The sequence below is a fragment of the Schistocerca gregaria genome, chromosome 9 (assembly GCF_023897955.1).
Source record: "Schistocerca gregaria isolate iqSchGreg1 chromosome 9, iqSchGreg1.2, whole genome shotgun sequence".
Classification (NCBI taxonomy): domain Eukaryota; kingdom Metazoa; phylum Arthropoda; class Insecta; order Orthoptera; family Acrididae; genus Schistocerca; species Schistocerca gregaria.
Window position 1 is genome coordinate 216,709,342 of NC_064928.1, and position 19,788 is coordinate 216,729,129.

Sequence of the window (19,788 nt, forward strand, 5' to 3'; positions counted from 1 at the left end):
CCTTCATGAAACTATATTAAGATAAACTATTATAGATTAATTTATAGATCATTCAAGAAAATGTATTAAGATATATAGGGCCTAAAATCCCGTCTGAGGCCTGCGATCATTTTGATGCTAATATTTGTCAACCAATGCTGTACAATCGCAATAATGTCACGAGGTTTCCAATTGACTCTTTTATTAGAACATGTTCTAATAAAAGAGTCAATTGAACAACTCGTGACTTTATTGCGATTGTATAGCATTGGTTGCCAGTTATTAAACTATATTAAGCCACTAAAATAATACTTTCAGATAAAAAATATATTAGTTGAGAATAAAAATAGAAAAAACAATAGGAAATACTATTTTTTAATACTTTTACAAATAAACTGTTGAATGGACTTATGTCCACGCACTATAAGAACCTAAAAAAGGGCTAAATTGGTTTTGAAATGAAAAGTGTTACATGTCCAAGAATGACGGTGGCAGCAGTTGTGGTAGTTTGAATTGTAGTCAAAAAATTGAAGCAGATAGCAAAACACATTTTTAGTTCTCACAAAAGTATAGTCAGTGGACAAGTCATGATTCAAAAATACAAGATTTTTCTGGAGTGGTAGTCAATATTCAGGGATATAACAGGAATGATCATTCGAAACAAAAAAGTCTACTTGACTTTTTTGGGGTCTAAAACGCATACCTGAAGAGCTATGAGCAATTCTTGATTTTATATACTCTGAAACAAAATCTCTTCTACTGCAAGCTCTTTGCTTTCCATATTTTGGGAAGTGATAGTATGGACCAAAACAAGAAGATATGTCCAGTAAACATGTACTCGAAAATGCATACCTTAAAAGTTACGAGCACTTGTTCATTAGAAGAGTTGTGTTTCAAAATAGCGAAGATGAACAAGTGCTCATATCTCTTAAGTTATGCGTTTTACGGCATCTGGACTTTTTTTCTTGTTTTAGCCCATATTACCCCTTCCCAAAATATGGAAAGCAAAGAGTTTGCAGTAGAGAGACTTGTTTCACAGTATCGAAGATCAAGGATTGTTGACATCTCTTAAGGTGTGCGTTTTAGACCCCATGTTTACTTGCCTTTTTTGTAATGAAATTACAAGGAAAATATTACCCTTAGCTGCATACAGGCGTTGATATAAGTCAACGGAGACAGTTGAAAATGTGTGCCCCGACCGGGACCCGAACCCAGAATCTCCTGCTTACATGGCAGACGCTCTGTCCCTCTTTTTTATTATTTTTTATTTATTTTGTTATACAGAGGGCAGCTAACCCTCTGACCGAGCACGCTGAGCTACCCTGCCGGCAGTCCACCTGCGCCACCGAGTACGCACACTATAGCGCGACTGCAGGGACTTATCTCTGGCACGCCTCCCGTGAGACCAACATTCGCGACTTATTGTCCTGCGCTACATCCATAGTGCCTCTGCCCATCATACTCACTGCTCGCGGCTTTACCGCCGATTCCCGTGAGAGTTCGGGCACTGTTTGTGCATCCGCACACAAGAAGATGGTCAAATGCATCCTTATCATGTGTTACTGATAGTAATACAATAGTACAAGGGTGGTTTGAAAAGTTCTCGGAACGGAATAGAAGAAAAGTACTTACATCGCTGAAACTTTTTTTTATTTTACAATGTAGTCACCTTGTAGATTAATGCACTTGATCCAGCGATGTTTCAGTGCCTTGATCCCATCTCGAAACTGAGTTTCCTCCAGGCCTCAAAAATAGTTGTCAACTCCAGCTATCAATTCTTCGTTTGAAGTGAATCTTCGTCCACCAAGAAAAATTTTCAATTTTGGGAAGAGATGGAAGTTTGGCGGAGCAGTATCAGGTGAATAAGGCGGGTATGCTATCAATTCAGATTGCCATGGCGACGGCACATGTTTTTGATCCTGCGTCAAGAATTGCTGCACCCATCTTGCAAATAATTTTTGCATTTCTAATTCTTCAGATGACATCTGACAAGAGTGAGCAATTTCATGCACTTTCAGTCGGCGTCCTCCATGAGCATTTAGCGCACTTTTGCAAATGATTTCTGGAGTACTGACACATCTTGGCCGACCCGAACAAACTTAAATTCGTTTGTCCATTTGGCAGCAGTTGAATATGAAGGAGCAGAGTTCCCCAGTGTATTCTGGAGTTTGGCATGAATGTCCTTCCACATGCCTTTCTTTAAGAAGTACATAATCACAGCTCGAATCTCGATGTTTTCCATCTTCGCAAATCACTATCGGGAACTACAACAGAGCCACATCAGCGCCACAGCTCTCTTCCAAGAGCACTGACGTGGCAACAGTCCAATGAATATTACGTGAACAACTCGTTGCTCTAGCGCTGACCTCTCGTGGTGATTCCGAGAACTTTACAGACCACCCTCGTAAAACTCTATGTTGAAATCAGTCTCACTAATTTGCTGTTGGAGAGAGATACTTTCAACTAAATTGCAAACATGGACATCCAAAGAAATTTATTCTGGAGATGGCAAGCTTCTAATATCACTATTTTTGGAACAATTTATTCAAAGTTTGAGAATGTACACCCCCCCTTACCCAAGAAGTAAACACTGAAAGACTAACAGATAACTTATTTTACCTCAATAGACTGGTAGACTTACAGTCAATCGTTTTAGACAGTATGCTTAAAAGCAACTGGCAAACACCTTCCGTAAGTACACAATAATTGCTTTAAGGATACAGCCTAACACCCAAAAAGATTTTATTCAAAAGGAACACCAGCACTTTCATACTACATCAATAATGTCACAATAATGTCACTGTGGATTAACACTAGAATGGCGGAAGGGGTTAAAATGACCCCTGTCATATGTTTTTCGTTCATTGTCATATCCAGTTTATTTACTTCATTAATGAAATTATATGACTTTTTCTAATTTTTTCTCCTCTTTCTGAAGATGTTTTAGTATTTACAAAATATTTTAATTTTCTTAGTCATTTCATTCGGTATACCTAGAATAGTAGAAGTTGTCGATTTGATCCCACTTTAATTTCTCTTCTTAACATAACTAAATTATCCAACAATACAGTGGCAACAATGAGCAGTAACGTGGAGCAGTTGATCCTGGTTGTTGCAGCTTGGCACGAGTACATGCCAGTTCGCTACAACTTATGTTGTGTCACTCAGGCAGCCTTTGTCCGTGTAACACGTTTTCGCACATGTACCGTCAGCGTGGACTTTCTGATGAAGTGTAACATCTCTTAGAGAAATTGAATCTGAAATTGACTTTACTGATGAAGATGATGATTATGTACCTAACACAAGTGAAGATTAAGACATTGTGAACGATGGGCGATTAGTCGAAAAGGATTCAGATGCTAATATACGTCAGTCATCACCTCTTTCACCACAGCAGGTACAGTTGGAAGCGTCTACAAAGATGACTGCAAGCGATGGAACCGTGTGGGAGATCGGAAATTATTCATATTCTGGAAGGCAGTCATCTGTGAATGTTTTAAAGGAGAGAGGAGGCCCCACTGCTTATGATTTCCAACGATTAGACAGCTCTGTCATAAGTGCCTTCCATCTTATTTTTGACGAAGCAGTGCTACGACTCATGAAGAAATACACAGAACCAAATGCCCGAAAAGTACTAACAAACAATGACTGTACTGTGTCAGTTGAGGAACTGGTAGCCACCATGTGTGTTTGGGGTGTATTGTGCACAAAAGATAAATCTGTGAATGATCTCTGGTCGAACTCTTGGGGGGAGTCTTCTTTTATCAAGGACATTATACCAAGGGACAGGTTTTAGGGACTTCTCAGATGTGTCCGCTTTGATGTAAAATGAAACTGGGCTGAACGCCTGGCATCCAACAAATTCGCGCTTGTATCTGAAATTTGGGGAAAGTTCATTGAAAACTGTGGACAAGCAACTTACCAAGTAAATCAAGATGCAGGTTTACTCAATTCATGTCCAACAAACCGGACAGATACGGTCTCAAATTCTGGTTGACTGTTGATATAATCACAAAGCATATATGTAATTACAAAGTATATATGTAATTACAAAGTATGTATGTAATGCTTTCCCATAGAGAGAAACAACCACATGGAGAGTCCATCGTTCTGTGTCTCATGGAGCCATATGTAAATCAAGGAAGATAACTTCTTTACATCTCTTCAATTTGTTAAAAATCTCAAAAGTTCGAGTCCTCCCTCGGGCTTGGGTGTGTGTGTTGTCCTTAGCGTAAGTTAGATTAAGCAGTGTGTAAGTCTAGGAACCAATGACCTTGGCTGTTTGGTCCCAAAGGAACTTACCACCTATCTGTTCACACTAGTTCCTTTTTCTGAACATGTATTATAATCGAAGATATTTCTTCCTGTGGAAGTTTTAATTATCCTGACATTTCTACTTCGTTTGCAATTGTTTTTGAACGTTATACTGGCTGTGTCTCATGGAGTCATATGTAAATCAAGGAAGACAACTTCTTTACATCTCTTCAACTGCTAAAAATCTCAAAGAAAAGAAAACTTCGTTAGTTGGTACAATGAACAAGATCCGCCGTGAAATCCCCAATGAAGTAAGGAAGCCGAACGCTGAAGTACACTCAACCACAATGTTGCACAAGAGTGGCAACACAGACTGTACCTTGACTGTATACGAAGGAAAGAAGAATAAAAATATTATTATTCTGAGTACGCTGTGTGCTGAAGTAGCAATAAGCAAGGAAGGAAAGATAAAACCTGAAACTGTAACGTTATACAATGCAGCAAAGTATGGGGTGAACGACCTGTAAATACACAACGAAGATTGTATCTAGGAGATGGCCAATGCATCTCTTCTACAACATACTGAACATGGCGGAAATAAATGCATGGGTCATCTATAATATAGTAACTAACAAGAAAATGCAAAGGAAGAAGTTCATACTTCAACTGGGAATTGAACGCAAGGGAACGAAAGAGCAAGAACATCAGGCAAACGAAGAGGATGTGGGACTGAGATCACCTAGAAAGCGGAGGAAGTGCCAAATCAGGCAGGTTGTTTCTCTCTGTGCATATCCTCTTTGCCGAGATATGGGAAAGCATTTCATATCTACAGGGTGTCCGAAAAGTCTTTCCCTAATTACATACATTGATAACTCAAGCTAGAAGTATGATACAGATATGAAACTGGTGTCTAATTGTTTACAAACTATCAAAGTTTCAGTTTCTTTACACATCAGTAAACTTCCACATGAGCACCCTTGTTAGTACGTAGCACATTTAGGTGATATTCTATTTCCGTCCACACATTAGCCAACATCGATTCAACGACTGTGGTTATCTGTTGCCGCAGGGTTTCAAGACCTGGTACACGTGTTCGGTAGACCTCGTCCTTGACATAACCCCTTAAAAAGAAGTCTAATGGAGTTATGTCAGGAGAGCGTGGAGGCCAAACCGTTGGGCCATCACGGCCAATCCGTCGCCCAGGAAAGGTCATATCGAGATAGGCACGGACGTCCAAACCCCAATGAGGCGGCGTATCGTCTTGCTGAAACAAGACATCGGGGTGATACTGAAGGAGCAGAGGAACAGCATACACTTGCAACATGTCCAGATGCACTGCAGATGTGACGGCAGCCTCAGCGAAGAAGAATGGCCCGATAATTCGATCGTGCAATAGCGCGCACCAAACATTCACCTTTGGACTGCCTCTGGTGCACTCCATGACCTCGCCAGGGGTCACTACTCCACTGACAAAAGAGGTCGCTTCGTCGGAAAAGGCAATTCGTCCGAGATAACCATCATCGTCCTCAATACGTGATAGCATTTCGACCGCAAAGTCATATCGACGTGTACTGTCAGTGGGCAACAAGACCTGAACGATTTGCACTTTGTATGCACGAAACAATAAACGTTTGTGTAAAATGTCATGGAGAGAGCTTTTTGACATCTGTAATTCACGTGAGGCCCTGCGCACCAATTTCTTCGGACTTCGCAGAAAAGACTGCCTTACAGCTTCCACCCTGTCTGCTGAGGTTCTTGGTCGACCAGACCTCGGAAGGTCAGCAACCGATCCCGTGTTCTTGAACTTCTCATACCATGCTTTAATGCTCTTGACATCAGGTGGATTCCTTCCAAATGTTGTCTGGAAGTGTCTCTGCACTGTGGTTGTGTGGTTGGTGATCGTGTCTCATGATACCACAGGACACACTGTGCTTTCTCCTGATTGGTTAACATGGCTTCTTGGGCACTGCACCTTATCCCCTACTTACGTACTGTGAACCTAAAACAGAAAAACAGTGTTTCATAGTTTTAAACAATTCGGCACAGGTTTCATATTTGTATCTTAGTTCTAGCCTGAGCTATAAATTTATGTAATCAGGGAAAGTCTTTTCGGACACCCTGTACTTTGTCGTTACATCAACAGCAACAAGACCAGCGAAAACTGTGTAAAGCGGCACAAAGCTGTGTGTGGAAAAATGTGTACGTAAAACAGAAATCATCTGAGCGAAGTATGTCTAGCAGCTTCAGATAGCTTGAGTGGAAAGCAATACAGAGCTGTTTGTAAAAGACATGAGAGAGTAAAATGGACCAAATGTACTAAATGTGTCTAGAAGGTTGTCTGAATAGTTAATAAATTAAAATCTAAGGTTAAGCAACAAAATATTTGTATCATACATTGTTGTTCGAGTGAATTCGTAATTATTATTTATGATTGTAAATAATTATTGCGATTACTAGAAATAAAGTATGGGTTAACAAAAACCAAAAGAAGTACTTATTTAAGTGAAATATGAAAATATTCAAATGACCCCTTCCCACCGTTCTAGGAATGTCAGAAGCTACGCCGTTCTAGTGTTAACAATCCAAAATAGGAAAAAAAATCAGAATGATTGAGTACACCATGTTAGAAAATCTAAAAATAATCAGGAGAAAACGACAAATGAATACTACTCAAAGTGGTGGAACAGAAGTAAACTTTAAAAACCACAGCATCAACCATCACATCGTGCTAAACCAAGTCCATGATCAAGTAGGACCACACACAGAAACGTTCACCAAAGAAAAACCACCAAACAGCTGTACATCTAAAGAAGATATTTTATTTAGACGACCAGTTTCAGCATCTCATTAATGCCATCTTCAGATTCCTATGCACTCCATGTATAGAAGATCAGAAGCATGCATAACTGGAGCCATCCGTATCTTGATTTTTTGAACTTTCCACAAGAAAATTACGGAATCCAAAGATATTGATGTCTCCAGTTCCATGCATGTTTCTATATCTCCATATATGGAGTGCATAGGGGCCTGAAGGTACTAATGAGACGCCGAAAGTGGCCATCTAAAACATCAGATCAGCCGCCGCCTCGTATCCACGATGGATCTACAGAGACTGCATGCAAAACTTGCTGGTTACGCACGAAAACCTTGTGCTACATGTTAGGTGTATGCCCCCTCCTGCCTCCACCCCCCCCCCTCCTCTGGGACCCCTACAGTTGAAATGAACATTGAAATTTTAAAGAAGAATTCATTTCCCAGTTATTATTTTTCATTTTAGTTATGCAGTTATGGTATTTACCTCATCCATTATGTAAAAAATATCCTGTTTCTTTTAATTTGGCACATTTTTTTGTATTATTAATCAGAAACGGCAACTTTGTTACGATATTCAACTAGCGAACTGACAATGCTTCGCAATTGCTAAATATGTACGAGAGTCAGATGGAAGTCCTAATGTCCTTCCCCCTCCTCTCTCTGTCCCTCTCTCCCTCCCCCTTATCTGCCTGCATCTCTTTCTTCTCCCCTCCCCCCCTCTCTCTTTGGCCTTGAATCTCGTTTATTGTTATAGCTGAGCAAACCTTGAATGAGCAAGTAAGTTTGGGATCATTGGTATCCCGGATATGATAGCCCTTTCCTGCTTCTGGATTTGTGAGAATAATAACTCCAGTGACAGTATTTCATATAGCTTTAATCTGTAAACGGGTTGGATTAGAATGTTTCGGACATTTCAGATTTCATATTTGGAGTTCTGTTTCAATTTAAAATTAAAATTTAAAGGGAAAGAATACAGCTCCTCGTTATACGTACGTACATGTGTGTGTTAGTTAAAAATGGCTACGAGAAAGACAAGACACTGCACTTTCTTTTCAGTATAGCATAGTATAGCATTTACTTTCTCGCAGTCAGTTTTAACAGAAGACCTATATATTGTTGTTAAGAAAAGTATATAGCTGTCTAAATGTTAATCATACAACCATGTAAAAATTTGAAATACATTAGTCAATAACTTTTTGAGTTATTTGCTAATAACCCTTTGTTTAGTAGTATAAATGTTCAGATATTGCAGGACTTCCGTTGTAACTCAAAGTGGTGTTTTGCGTTTTGTTCGCAGAAATTTACCAAGAAGCGCAATGTCTTTGGCTGCTGCACTGGCTACATGAAGAAGGGGAGCGTTAACATCTGTGAGCCTGTGTGCAGCGGCGGCTGTGCAAATGGCAAATGCACTGCTCCAGGAGTCTGCACTTGCAACAAGGGTTACCAACGGGATTCCAAGAACAAGGCTCTCTGCAGACCTGTGTGTGCCGGAAATTGTCGGAATGGCAAGTGCGTGGGACCCAATGTGTGCAACTGCAACAAAGGTTATGCACAAGACGCTAAGAACAAAGCAGTCTGTAATCCTGTATGCACAGGTAACTGCCCCAATGGAAAATGTACTGCCCCAAATGTGTGCAGTTGCAACTCCGGATATCGGCAAGACCCAAAGACCAAGACAAGCTGTTTGCCAGTGTGCACGGGAAACTGCCAGAATGGCAGATGTGTGGCACCAAACGTTTGTAGCTGCAACAGTGGGTATGTGCAAGACCCTAAGAACAAGGCTCTTTGCAACCCTGTGTGCAAAGGTAATTGCCCCAATGGAAAGTGTACTGCCCCAAACGTGTGCACTTGCAACTCTGGATATCGGCAAGACCCAAATACCAAGACAAGCTGTTTGCCAGTGTGCACAGGAAACTGCCAGAATGGCAAATGTGTCACACCCAACGTTTGTAGCTGCAACAGTGGCTATGTACAAGATCCTAAGAACAAGGCTCTTTGCAACCCTGTGTGCAAAGGAAACTGTCCCAACGGAAAGTGTATTGCACCAAATGTGTGCTCATGCAATACTGGTTATCGACAGGATCCAAAGAACAAAACTGTCTGCATGCCTGTATGTGCAGGTGACTGCCGCAATGGAAAATGTGTATCTCCAAATGTTTGCAGCTGCAATACTGGATACGCTCAAGAGAGTAATAACAAGCATTTGTGCACCCCTGTGTGCAAAGGAAATTGTTCAAATGGAAAATGTACTGCTCCAGGCGTATGTACTTGCAATTCTGGATACAGGCAAGATCCGAAAAACAAGACAGTTTGTACACCACAGTGTGATGGAAATTGTAAGAATGGGAAATGTGTAGCACCCAATGTATGTAGTTGCAATGCTGGATACACAATAGACCTCAAAAATAAGACACAGTGCAATCCTGTCTGCAAAGGGAACTGCCCAAATGGAAAATGTTTTGCTCCAAACGTATGTTCCTGTAACTCTGGTTATCATCTCGACCCAAACAACAAGACAATCTGTAGGCCAGTTTGTATAGGTAATTGCCAAAATGGTAGATGTGTAGCTCCTAACACATGCAGTTGTAACAGTGGTTTTGTGCAGGATCTAAAGAACAAGACATTATGCAACCGTGCATGTAATGGAAACTGCCCAAATGGAAAATGTATAGCCCCAAATGTTTGCTCCTGCAACTCTGGCTATCAGCTAGACCCAAACAACAAGACAATATGTAGGCCAGTCTGTGTAGGTAATTGTCAAAATGGAAAATGTGTAACTCCCAACGTATGTAGTTGTAACAGTGGTTTCATGCAGGATACAAAGAACAAGACACTGTGCAACCCTGTGTGTAAAGGAAACTGCCCAAATGGAAAATGTATAGCTCCAGATGTATGTGCCTGCAACTCTGGTTATCTACTAGATCCTAACAACAAGACAATCTGTTGGCCAGTCTGTGTCGGTAACTGTCAAAATGGAAAATGTGTAGCTCCCAATGTATGTAGTTGTAACATTGGTTATGTACAAGATAAGAACAAGACATTATGTAAACCTGTGTGCAATGGGAACTGCCCCAATGGTAAATGTATAGCCCCCAATATCTGTACGTGCAATTCTGGATATAAGCAAGATCCAAATAACAAAATTGTCTGTGCACCAGTATGTGCAGGAAATTGTCGATATGGGAAGTGTGTGGCACCAAATGTATGTGCTTGTAACAATGGATATGCTCAAGATGCAAAGAATAAGACATTGTGTAATCCTGTGTGCAGTGGAGATTGCCCCAATGGGAAATGCATAGCCCCAAATGTTTGCAACTGCAGTATCGGATATCAGCAAGATCCAAACAACAAAACACTTTGTAAGCCAATCTGTGTGGGTAATTGTTCAAATGGCGAATGTGTTTCACCGAATGTCTGTCGCTGTAACAGTGGATATGCTCAAGATGCAAGGAACAGATCACAGTGTAACCCAGTATGCAAAGGAAACTGTCCCAATGGCATATGCACAGCACCGAACGCCTGCACTTGCAATTCAGGCTTTCAGCAAGACATGGTGGACAAGAATGTTTGTAACCCTATTTGCTCAGGCAACTGCCCAAATGGAATCTGTGTTGCCCCAGATGTATGCAGGTGTAGCAATGGATATTCCCAAGATCCCAAGAATAAGACGTTATGCAAACCCAACTGCAGTGGAGATTGTCCCAATGGGAAATGCACAGCCCCAAATGTCTGCACCTGTGATTCTGGTTATGAGCATGGCGAAGGAAATAAAACAGTCTGTAAACCCATCTGTGTAGGTAAGTGTCCAAATGCGACATGTATTGCTCCAAACGTTTGTAAATGCAACACAGGGTTTTTGAAGGATCCAGAAAATAAGAATTTGTGTAAACCCATTTGCAATGGAAACTGTCCCAATGGGAAATGTTTAGCTCCAAATACCTGCAGCTGCAATGCTGGATACCAGCAAGATCCAAAGAACAAGCTTGTGTGCACACCATATTGCAAGGGTAACTGTCAAAATGGGAAATGTGTAGCACCAAACATATGTACCTGTAATGACGGATATGTACAGGACAATGAGGATAACACAGTATGCAAGCCCGTATGTAGTGGTGGCTGTCCAAATGGGAGATGTACAGCTCCAAATGTTTGCAGCTGCAATTCTGGTTATCAGCAAGATGTGAAAGACAAAACTGTGTGTGCACCCATCTGTTCAGGCGGATGTCCAAATGGGCAATGTGTGGCACCTGACATGTGCAGTTGTAACAGTGGATATTCACTAGATCCGACCAATAGTTCTGTTTGCCGGCCACTCTGTGCCGGAGGATGCCCCAATGGAAGATGCATAGCCCCAGACGTTTGCTCTTGCAATGAAGGATACAGTCGGGATGTGAGAGATAAGTCTGTATGTAAGCCAATTTGCTCCAAAGACTGTATTAATGGTGTGTGTGTTGGACCAGACATCTGTTCCTGTAATGTTGGGCACCAGAAAAATGCAAATAATAAAATGGTTTGTGACCCAGTGTGTGACAATGGTTGTCAGAACGGGAAGTGCATTGCACCCGACACGTGTACATGTCTTGCAGGTTACCAGCAAGATGTCGCGAATAAAAGTGTTTGTGTTCCTGTATGTAGTGGAGGTTGTCATCATGGGAGATGTATTGCACCAAACACTTGCAAGTGTGATTCTGGTTATGAACCAGATCACAAGAATGCCCTTATCTGTCGGCCAACGTGCTCTAGAGGCTGTGAGAATGGAGAGTGTGTCGCTCCAAACCAGTGTTCCTGTAATCCAGGGTACACAGAGAGTGTCAAGAATGAGATAGAGTGTGTTCCTGTCTGCCCTCAAGGATGTTTGAATGGCAAATGTCTCAGCTCTGGGGACTGCACCTGCAATTCTGGTTATGTCAAGGACCTGCTGAACTCCAGTAGATGCATTCCAGCTTGTGAAGGAGGTTGCCCAAATGGGACGTGCTCAGCTCCGGGGATCTGCGAGTGTAATGAGGGCTACGCTAAGGATGGAGAGAAATCGAACACTTGCCAGCCAGTATGTCACACTGGTTGTGGAAATGGCACTTGCGTAGCCCCTGGTGTCTGTCGCTGTGAGAAAGGTTTTGCACAGGAGCGAAACTCGTCAGGGAAATGTGTACCAAGGTGCAGTAGTGGCTGCGTCCATGGGCGATGTGTAGCACCAGACACTTGCTCTTGTGACAACGGCTACACGTCAGACTCGTCGGGCGTGTGTGTACCACAGTGCTCAGGAACCGACGCCTGCTCTTGTAGTATTAATGGTACAGCGGTGGGAACGTGTCCGTGCGAGAAATCTGGAGCGAACTGCAATGGACCAACCATGGGAAGAGTCAACACGTAAGTCGGTCCTTGACCAACATTACCTTTCTCAGCAGCGTTTCTTTCTACTTCTTCTCGAATTCTCATTTTAAGCTGATTAGTGCTTGTTACAGTCCCCATGTTTTCCTGTATCTTCCACGGTATCGGTATGCTTTGGATTTTCCTTTAGTTTCTATTGGTAATACACTCCAAGACAAATAAAGACCCACCCCGAAGGGATTATCCGAATGGGACGGAAATCGGCAGATATGATGTACAAGTAATAATGATTATAATATACACTATTGGCCATTAACATTGCTACACCACGAAGATGACAGGCTACAGACGCCAAATTTTACCGACAGGAAGAAGATGCTGTGATATGCAAATGATTAGCTTCTCAGAGCATTCACACAAGGTCGCCGCCGGTGGCGACATCTATAAAGTGCCGACACCAGGAAAGTTTCCAACCAATTTCTCATACAAAAACAGTAGTTGACCGGTGTTGCCTGGTGAAACGTTGTTGTGATTCCTCGTGTAAGGAGGAGAAATGCACACCATCACGTTTCCGACTTTGATAAAGGCCGGATTGTAGCCTATCGCGTTTGCGATGTATCGTATCGCGACACTGATGCTCGCGGTCGAGATCCAATGGCTGTTAACAGAATATGGAATCGGTGGGTTCAGGAGGGTAATACGGAACGCCGTGCTGGATCCCAGCGGCCTCGTTTCACTAGCAGTCGAGATGACAGGCATCTTATCCACATGACTGTAACGGATCGTGCAGCCACGTCTTGATCACTGAGTCGACAGATGGGGACGTTTGCAAGACAATAACCATCTGCACGAACAGTACGACGACGTTTGCAGCAGCATGGACTATCAGCTCGGAGACGACGGCTGCGGTTACCCTTGACACTGCGTCACAGGCAGGAGGGTTTGCGATGGTGTACTCAACGACGAACCTGGGTGCACGAATGGCAAAACGTCGTTTTTTCGGATGAATCCAAGTTGTTTACAGCATCACGATGGTCGCATCCGTGTTTGGCGACATCGCAGTGAACGCACAGTGGAAGCGCGTATTCGTCATCGCCATACTAGCGTATCACCAGGCGTGATGGTATGGAGTGCCATTGGTTACACGTCTCGGTCACCTCTTGTTCGCATTGACGGCACTTAGAACAGTGGACGCTACATTTCAGATGTGTTACGACCCGTGGCTCTACCCTCCATTCGATTCCTGCGTAACCCTACTTTTCAGCAGGATAATGCACGACCGAATGTTGCGCGTCCTATAAGGGCCTTTCTGGATACAGAAAATATTCGACTGCTGCCCTGGCCAGCACATTCTCCAGAGCTCTCACCAATTGAAAACTTCTGGTCAGTGGAGGCCGAGCAACTGGCTCGTCACAATACGGCAGTCACTACTCTTCATGAACTGTGGTATCGTGTTGAAGCTGCATGGGCAGCTAGCTGTACCTGTACATGCCATCCAAGCTCTGTTTGACTCAATGCCCAGGCGTATCAAGCCATTATAACGGCCAGAGGTGGTTGTTCAGGGTACTGATTTCTCAAGATCTATGCACCCAAATTGCGTGAAAATGTAATCACATGTCAGTTCTAGTATAATATATTTGTCCAACGAATATCTGTTGATCATCTGCATTTCTTCTTGGTGTAGAAATTTTAATGGCCAGAAGTGTAATATATGATTATAAAACATTATTATAAAACGTTATTATACTTGCAGCTATTCTTCCTCATCTGACAGTTTAATAACATTTATTATGTAGATGAGAGAAAAAATAATAACCATTCCAATGACTATACGGGCCGCCAAGATGTAAGTCACAGGCCTCCAAGGTGTTAAGTCCACTGATGTAAGCCATTTTGAAAAATAAGGAAAGTTCTGGCCCGGCACCTGGAGGAACGTCTCGAGAAAGGCGAAGCTGTACGATTTGTCGCGTGCTTCTTCACTCCTGGAAATGGAAAAAAGAACACATTGACACCGGTGTGTCAGACCCACCATACTTGCTCCGGACGCTGCGAGAGGGCTTTACAAGCAATGATCACACGCACGGCACAGCGGACACACCAGGAACCGCGGTGTTGGCCGTCGAATGGCGCTAGCTGCGCAGCATTTGTGCACCGCCGCCGTCAGTGTCAGCCAGTTTGCCGTGGCATACGGAGCTCCATCGCAGTCTTTAACACTGGTAGCATGCCGCGACAACGTTGACGTGAACAGTATGTGCAGTTGACGGACTTTGAGCGAGGGCGTATAGTGGGCATGCGGGAGGCCGGGTGGACGTACCGCCGAATTGCTCAACACGTGGGGCGTGAGGTCTCCACAGTACATCGATGTTGTCGCCAGTGGTCGGCGGCAGGTGCACGTGCCCGTCAACCTGGGACCGGACCGCAGCGACGCACGGATGCACGCCAAGACCGTAGGATCCTACGCAGTGCCGTAGGAGACCGCACCGCCACTTCCCAGCAAATTAGGGACACTGTTGCTCCTGGGCTATCGGCGAGGACCATACGCAGCCGTCTCCATGAAGCTGGGCTACGGTCCCACACACCGTTAGGCCGTCTTCCGCTCACGCCCCAACATCGTGCAGCCCGCCTCCAGTGGTGTCGCGACAGGCGTGAATGGAGGGACGAATGGAGATGTGTCGTCTTCAGCGATGAGAGTCGCTTCTGCCTTGGTGCCAATGATGGTCGTATGTGTGTTTGGCGCCGCGCAGGTGAGCGCCACAATCAGGACTGCATACGACCGAGGCACACAGGGCCAACACCCAGCATCATGGTGTGGGGAGCGATCTCCTACACTGGCCGTACACCTCTGGTGATCGTCGAGGGGACACTGAATAGTGCACGGTACATCCAAACCATCATCGAACCCATCGTTCTACCATTCCTAGACCGGCAAGGGAACTTGCTGTTCCAACAGGACAATGCACGTGCGCGTGTATCCCGTGCCACCCAACGTGCTCTAGAAGGTGTAAGTCAACTACCCTGGCCAGCAAGATCTCCGGATCTTTCCCCCATTGAGCATGTTTGAGACTGGATGAAGCGTCGTCTCACGCGGTCTGCACGTCCAGCACGAACGCTGGTCCAACTGAGGCGCCAGGTGGAAATGGCATGGCAAGCCGTTCCACAGGACTACATCCAGCATCTCTACGATCGTCTCCATGGGAGAATTGCAGCCTGCATTGCTGCGAAAGATGGATATACACTGTACTAGTGCCGACATTGTGCATGCTCTGTTGCCTGTGTCTATGTGCCTGTGGTTCTGTCAGTGTGATCATGTGATGTATCTGACCCCAGGAATGTGTCAATAAAGTTTCCCCTTCCCGGGACAATGAATTCACGGTGTTCTTATTTCAATTTCCAGGAGTGTATATTAAGCATCGATCAATAATGATTGAAGGACAGCGAAACCACTAGTAGGTGACAATGTGTCTGACGTCCATGACGTCACAGAACGTGGACGTCAGAGGACTGCCCACTTTGTAAAGCAGCATAGGCGGCGATCAGTGGCAGATCTCGCTGCAGGGCACAGAGCTGGTGCAGGCACAAATGTGTTGGGGCAGAACGTTCCGTGCAAATTATTGAACGTGTCCCCCCCCCCCTCCCCAGCAAAGACCCCTACACGTTTCCATGTTGAGAAAATGACATTGTCAATTACGACTGCGGTGGGCAGGTGGTCATCGAGATTGGGCCGTGAAGCAATGGAAATGTGTCGCCCGGTCGGACTGAACGCGTTTCTCGTTACACCAGGTCGACGATCGTGACCGGATACTGCGTCGTCTAGGCGAACAGCTCCTCAGTTCGCTGTTTCTGTCATTCAACTGGGTTTGCTTGAGAATAATCCGAGGCCCCATGAGAGTTGTGGACTATGAGAACTTTACTGCGGACCACCTGCTGCCCTCCCTGCTTGATATCTTCTCTGGAGCTGATGTCTCTTCAGTCACGATAACTATCATTGTTATAGGGCCCGAATCGCGCTACAGTGGTTTGAGGAGCATGTCGGAGAAATTACGTTGATGTATTGGCCACCTGATGCGAACCCATGGAGCTCATCTAGGACGATATCAGATTTCAGGTTTCCGACCAAAAACCACCCGCCTTTAATATACGGAAATTGCGTCCCCTTTGAGCGTACCCAAAAGAAACCGGATTGTTGTCATAAAAAATTTATTGATGAACCTTTTCACATAATTATTTCAGTCACCTTCAAAATACTCTCCATTAGATGCGATGCACTTGTCAAGTCTCTTTTCCCACTGTTGGAAGCATGTTTGGAACTCTTCAAGTTTGATACTGTCCAATGACCTTTGCGAAGCTGTTTTTACTGCCTCCACATCGTCACAACGCTCCCCTTTTAGCGTTTTTTTTCATTCGTGGAAATAGGAAAAAGTCGCACAGGGCTAGGTTCGGCGAATACGGAGCGTGGGGAACGACAGACCACCTCTGAGACGCCAAATAGTGGGTCACTCGTAAGGCCGTGTGTGCTGGAGAGTTGGCGTGATGCAGAAACCAGTCACCTTATCGCCAATGTTCCGGGCGTTTCCTCCTCACATCCTCTCGCAGACGCCTTAAAACATCCAAGTAAAAGTGCTGGTTCACAGTCTGGCCAGAGGGTATGAATTCCCGATGCACAATTCCACGAACATCAAAAAAGACAATGATTATCGTCTTCACATTTGACCTCACTTGCGTTGCTTTTTTGGTCTGAGAGAGTTGGGAGTCCTCCACTGGCTTGACGCTTGCTCGGTTTCTGGGTCATACCCGTAACACCAACTCTCATCCCCTGTAGTGACTTTGTTCAAGAAGTTTGGATCACGTGCAATATCTGTTTTCAAATCCTGACACACATTCATGCGGATGCTTTTTTGCTCCTGTGTAAGGCGCGGAACAAATTTAGCAGCAACACGTCTCATGTTCAAATCCTCACTCAAAATCCACTGGCACGACCTCCAACTGATTCCTGTCTCTGCTGAAATTTGGTCGATCGTTTGGCCACGATCCTCGTTGATCTTTTGGCGGATCTTTTCAATGTTCTCCTCATATCGCCATGTTGAAGGGCGTCCAGAACGAGCTTGGTCTTCAACGCACATCACACCACGTTTAAAGCGCCCGAACCACTCGAAAACCTGTGTGCAGCTCATAGCGTCCTCCTGGAAATCTTCCTGAAGCATTTGGTGTGTCTGCGTTGCAGTTTTTTTAAGCAGGAAACAAAATTTCACTCACACTCCTTGTTCTTTTAAAGTTGCAATAACAACTTTCCATTTGTAACCCGCCAACAGCCAGAGAAACACAATACCACACTTCCACGTTCGGTTCTACACTGACGCCGTCTGCACAGCTGTGTCATGACGGTCTCTACTAACACCATCTAGCGTGAGAACCCTGCACTACGTCTACGAGTGGCAGCGCCCCCTGGAGTCCGGTTTCGTTTGGGTACCCCGTCGTATGTCTGCCAAGGACTTGTCGAATGTATGTCACGTAAAATAACTACTTTCGTGAACCAGTACAGTGTTAAACAGGTGGTCAGAATGTTTCAGCTCATCACTGTACATATAAACGAGACACAGCAGTACTTGTTTACAGGTCACTCCACATCTCTGCTTTCTTGACAAAACTCTCCGTATTTGACTCCTTGCTGAGTTACACCACGTTCTAAACTTACAGAACTGGACACTTCTCCATACGTTTAGGTTACATCTTCGTACCTCCAGTACATGAAAGCTGTTGCAACTCCCTCGCACAGCAATCAATTTATTCAGGCGACAAATGTTATTCGACTTAATTCTCAATCAGTCAATCAAAAGCCCACAAAAGTACACAAATCTAGGTCAAGTGATTATAATTTCAGATGACTATAAATTAAACAAATGAATATAATTTCAGTAATTTGGATGATTTATTCAACATAAAAAGCTTCACGGACTGAGCGAGTCACTAACGTGTTGGTTCACCTCTGGCCCTTGTGCAAGCAGTTATTCGGCTTGGCATTGATTGACAGGGTTTTTGGATGTCCTCGTCAGGGATGCCATGCCAAATTATGTCCAATTGGCGCCTTAGATCATCTACATCCCAAGCTGGTTGGCAGACCCTTCCCATAATACTCCAAACGGTTTCAACTGGGAAGAGATCCGGCGACGTCGCTGGCCAAGGTAAGGTTTGGCAAGCACGGAAACCAGCAGTAGAAACTATCGCCGTCTATGGGCAGCGACTATCTTGCTGAAATGTAAGTTCAGGATGGCTTGCCACGAACGGCAACAAAACGAGGCGCGGAATGCCGTCGACGCACCGCTGTGCCGCGAGGGTGACGCGGATGACAACCAAAGGGGTCCAACTATGAAATGGGATTTCACTCCTAGCATGGCGAGCGGCAGTCAGGTTGGTATGCCACTGCCGTCCGAGGCGTCTCTGCTGATCATCAGGGCTCATTTCTAAGCGGGACTGGTCACTCGAGACAATCCTACTCCAATCAGTGAGATACCTGGCCGAAGACGTGTCCAGAGAAGTTCCAGATAGCAGCAGGATGCCAACCTGACAGATAGCCCGAGAACCAGGAGTTATGGTCTGATGTGATATCTCATTTCACAGCAGGATCCCTGCAGTTGTCATCCGCGGCACCGTTAAGCCGTTGGCACACGGACCGTGCTGCCGAACGTTAACGTTGAGCGTGCCAAGTTCAGCGTGCTGTTGAACGCTCAGGAACGATGCGAATTGTGCACACGGTACGTGGGCCCCAACGTGGTAAACGCGATCGCAACGCACTCCAGCGGCAGATGAGGGATGTTTCTAGTTCGTAAGTCACACTGTTTACTCAACGGGTGCACGTAAAATGCCCACTTTAGCTTTATTAAAATGCACATTTCCTTCATCGTCCACGAAAAGGAATGTACCATATCCAATCAGTAAGGACACAGGCTTATAAAAGTTCCGTGACAAACAGTGAGGTACAAATTTGGAATACTTCTCCGCATAAGATAAACATCATTTCATCATTCCCATATTTTAGTGAAACACCAAGGTCAGTCTTACTTGATCACTGTTCCTACTCAGTAGCAGAATCTTTGCAACATGTGAATTACGAAGCGTAAAAGAAAAAGGAGCAAAATATCTTTATACAAGTAGCGCAAGCGGTCCTGTAGATTAAGCCAATCGAACAAAGTCACTCCTCAAAAAAAGTTTAAGTTCTATTTACATAACATCAAATATTATAGTATATACTTACATTAAACTAATAATAAAGTATGAGAACCTAATAAAAACGCTAATGTTAGGAAAAAATGTGGAAGTGTTACGACGCGAACCACCGGCCCAACAGAGTCTCGATAGTGGACACAGACGCTATTCTCCTTTTTTTTATCTTTTTTTTCTACTCATTTTGTTCGCTGT

The 19,788-nt window shown here is 44.2% G+C and overlaps 1 protein-coding gene across 1 annotated transcript in view; it reads left to right on the forward strand.

The window, feature by feature from the left end:
• LOC126292159 (fibrillin-1-like) overlaps positions 1-19,788 on the forward strand; it is an 84,402-nt gene that overhangs the window by 32,307 nt on the left and 32,307 nt on the right. The window contains exon 3 of the mRNA XM_049985997.1: positions 8,345-12,414. Coding sequence (XP_049841954.1) covers positions 8,345-12,414 — 4,070 coding nt within the window. The remainder of the gene's footprint in view (positions 1-8,344; positions 12,415-19,788) is intronic.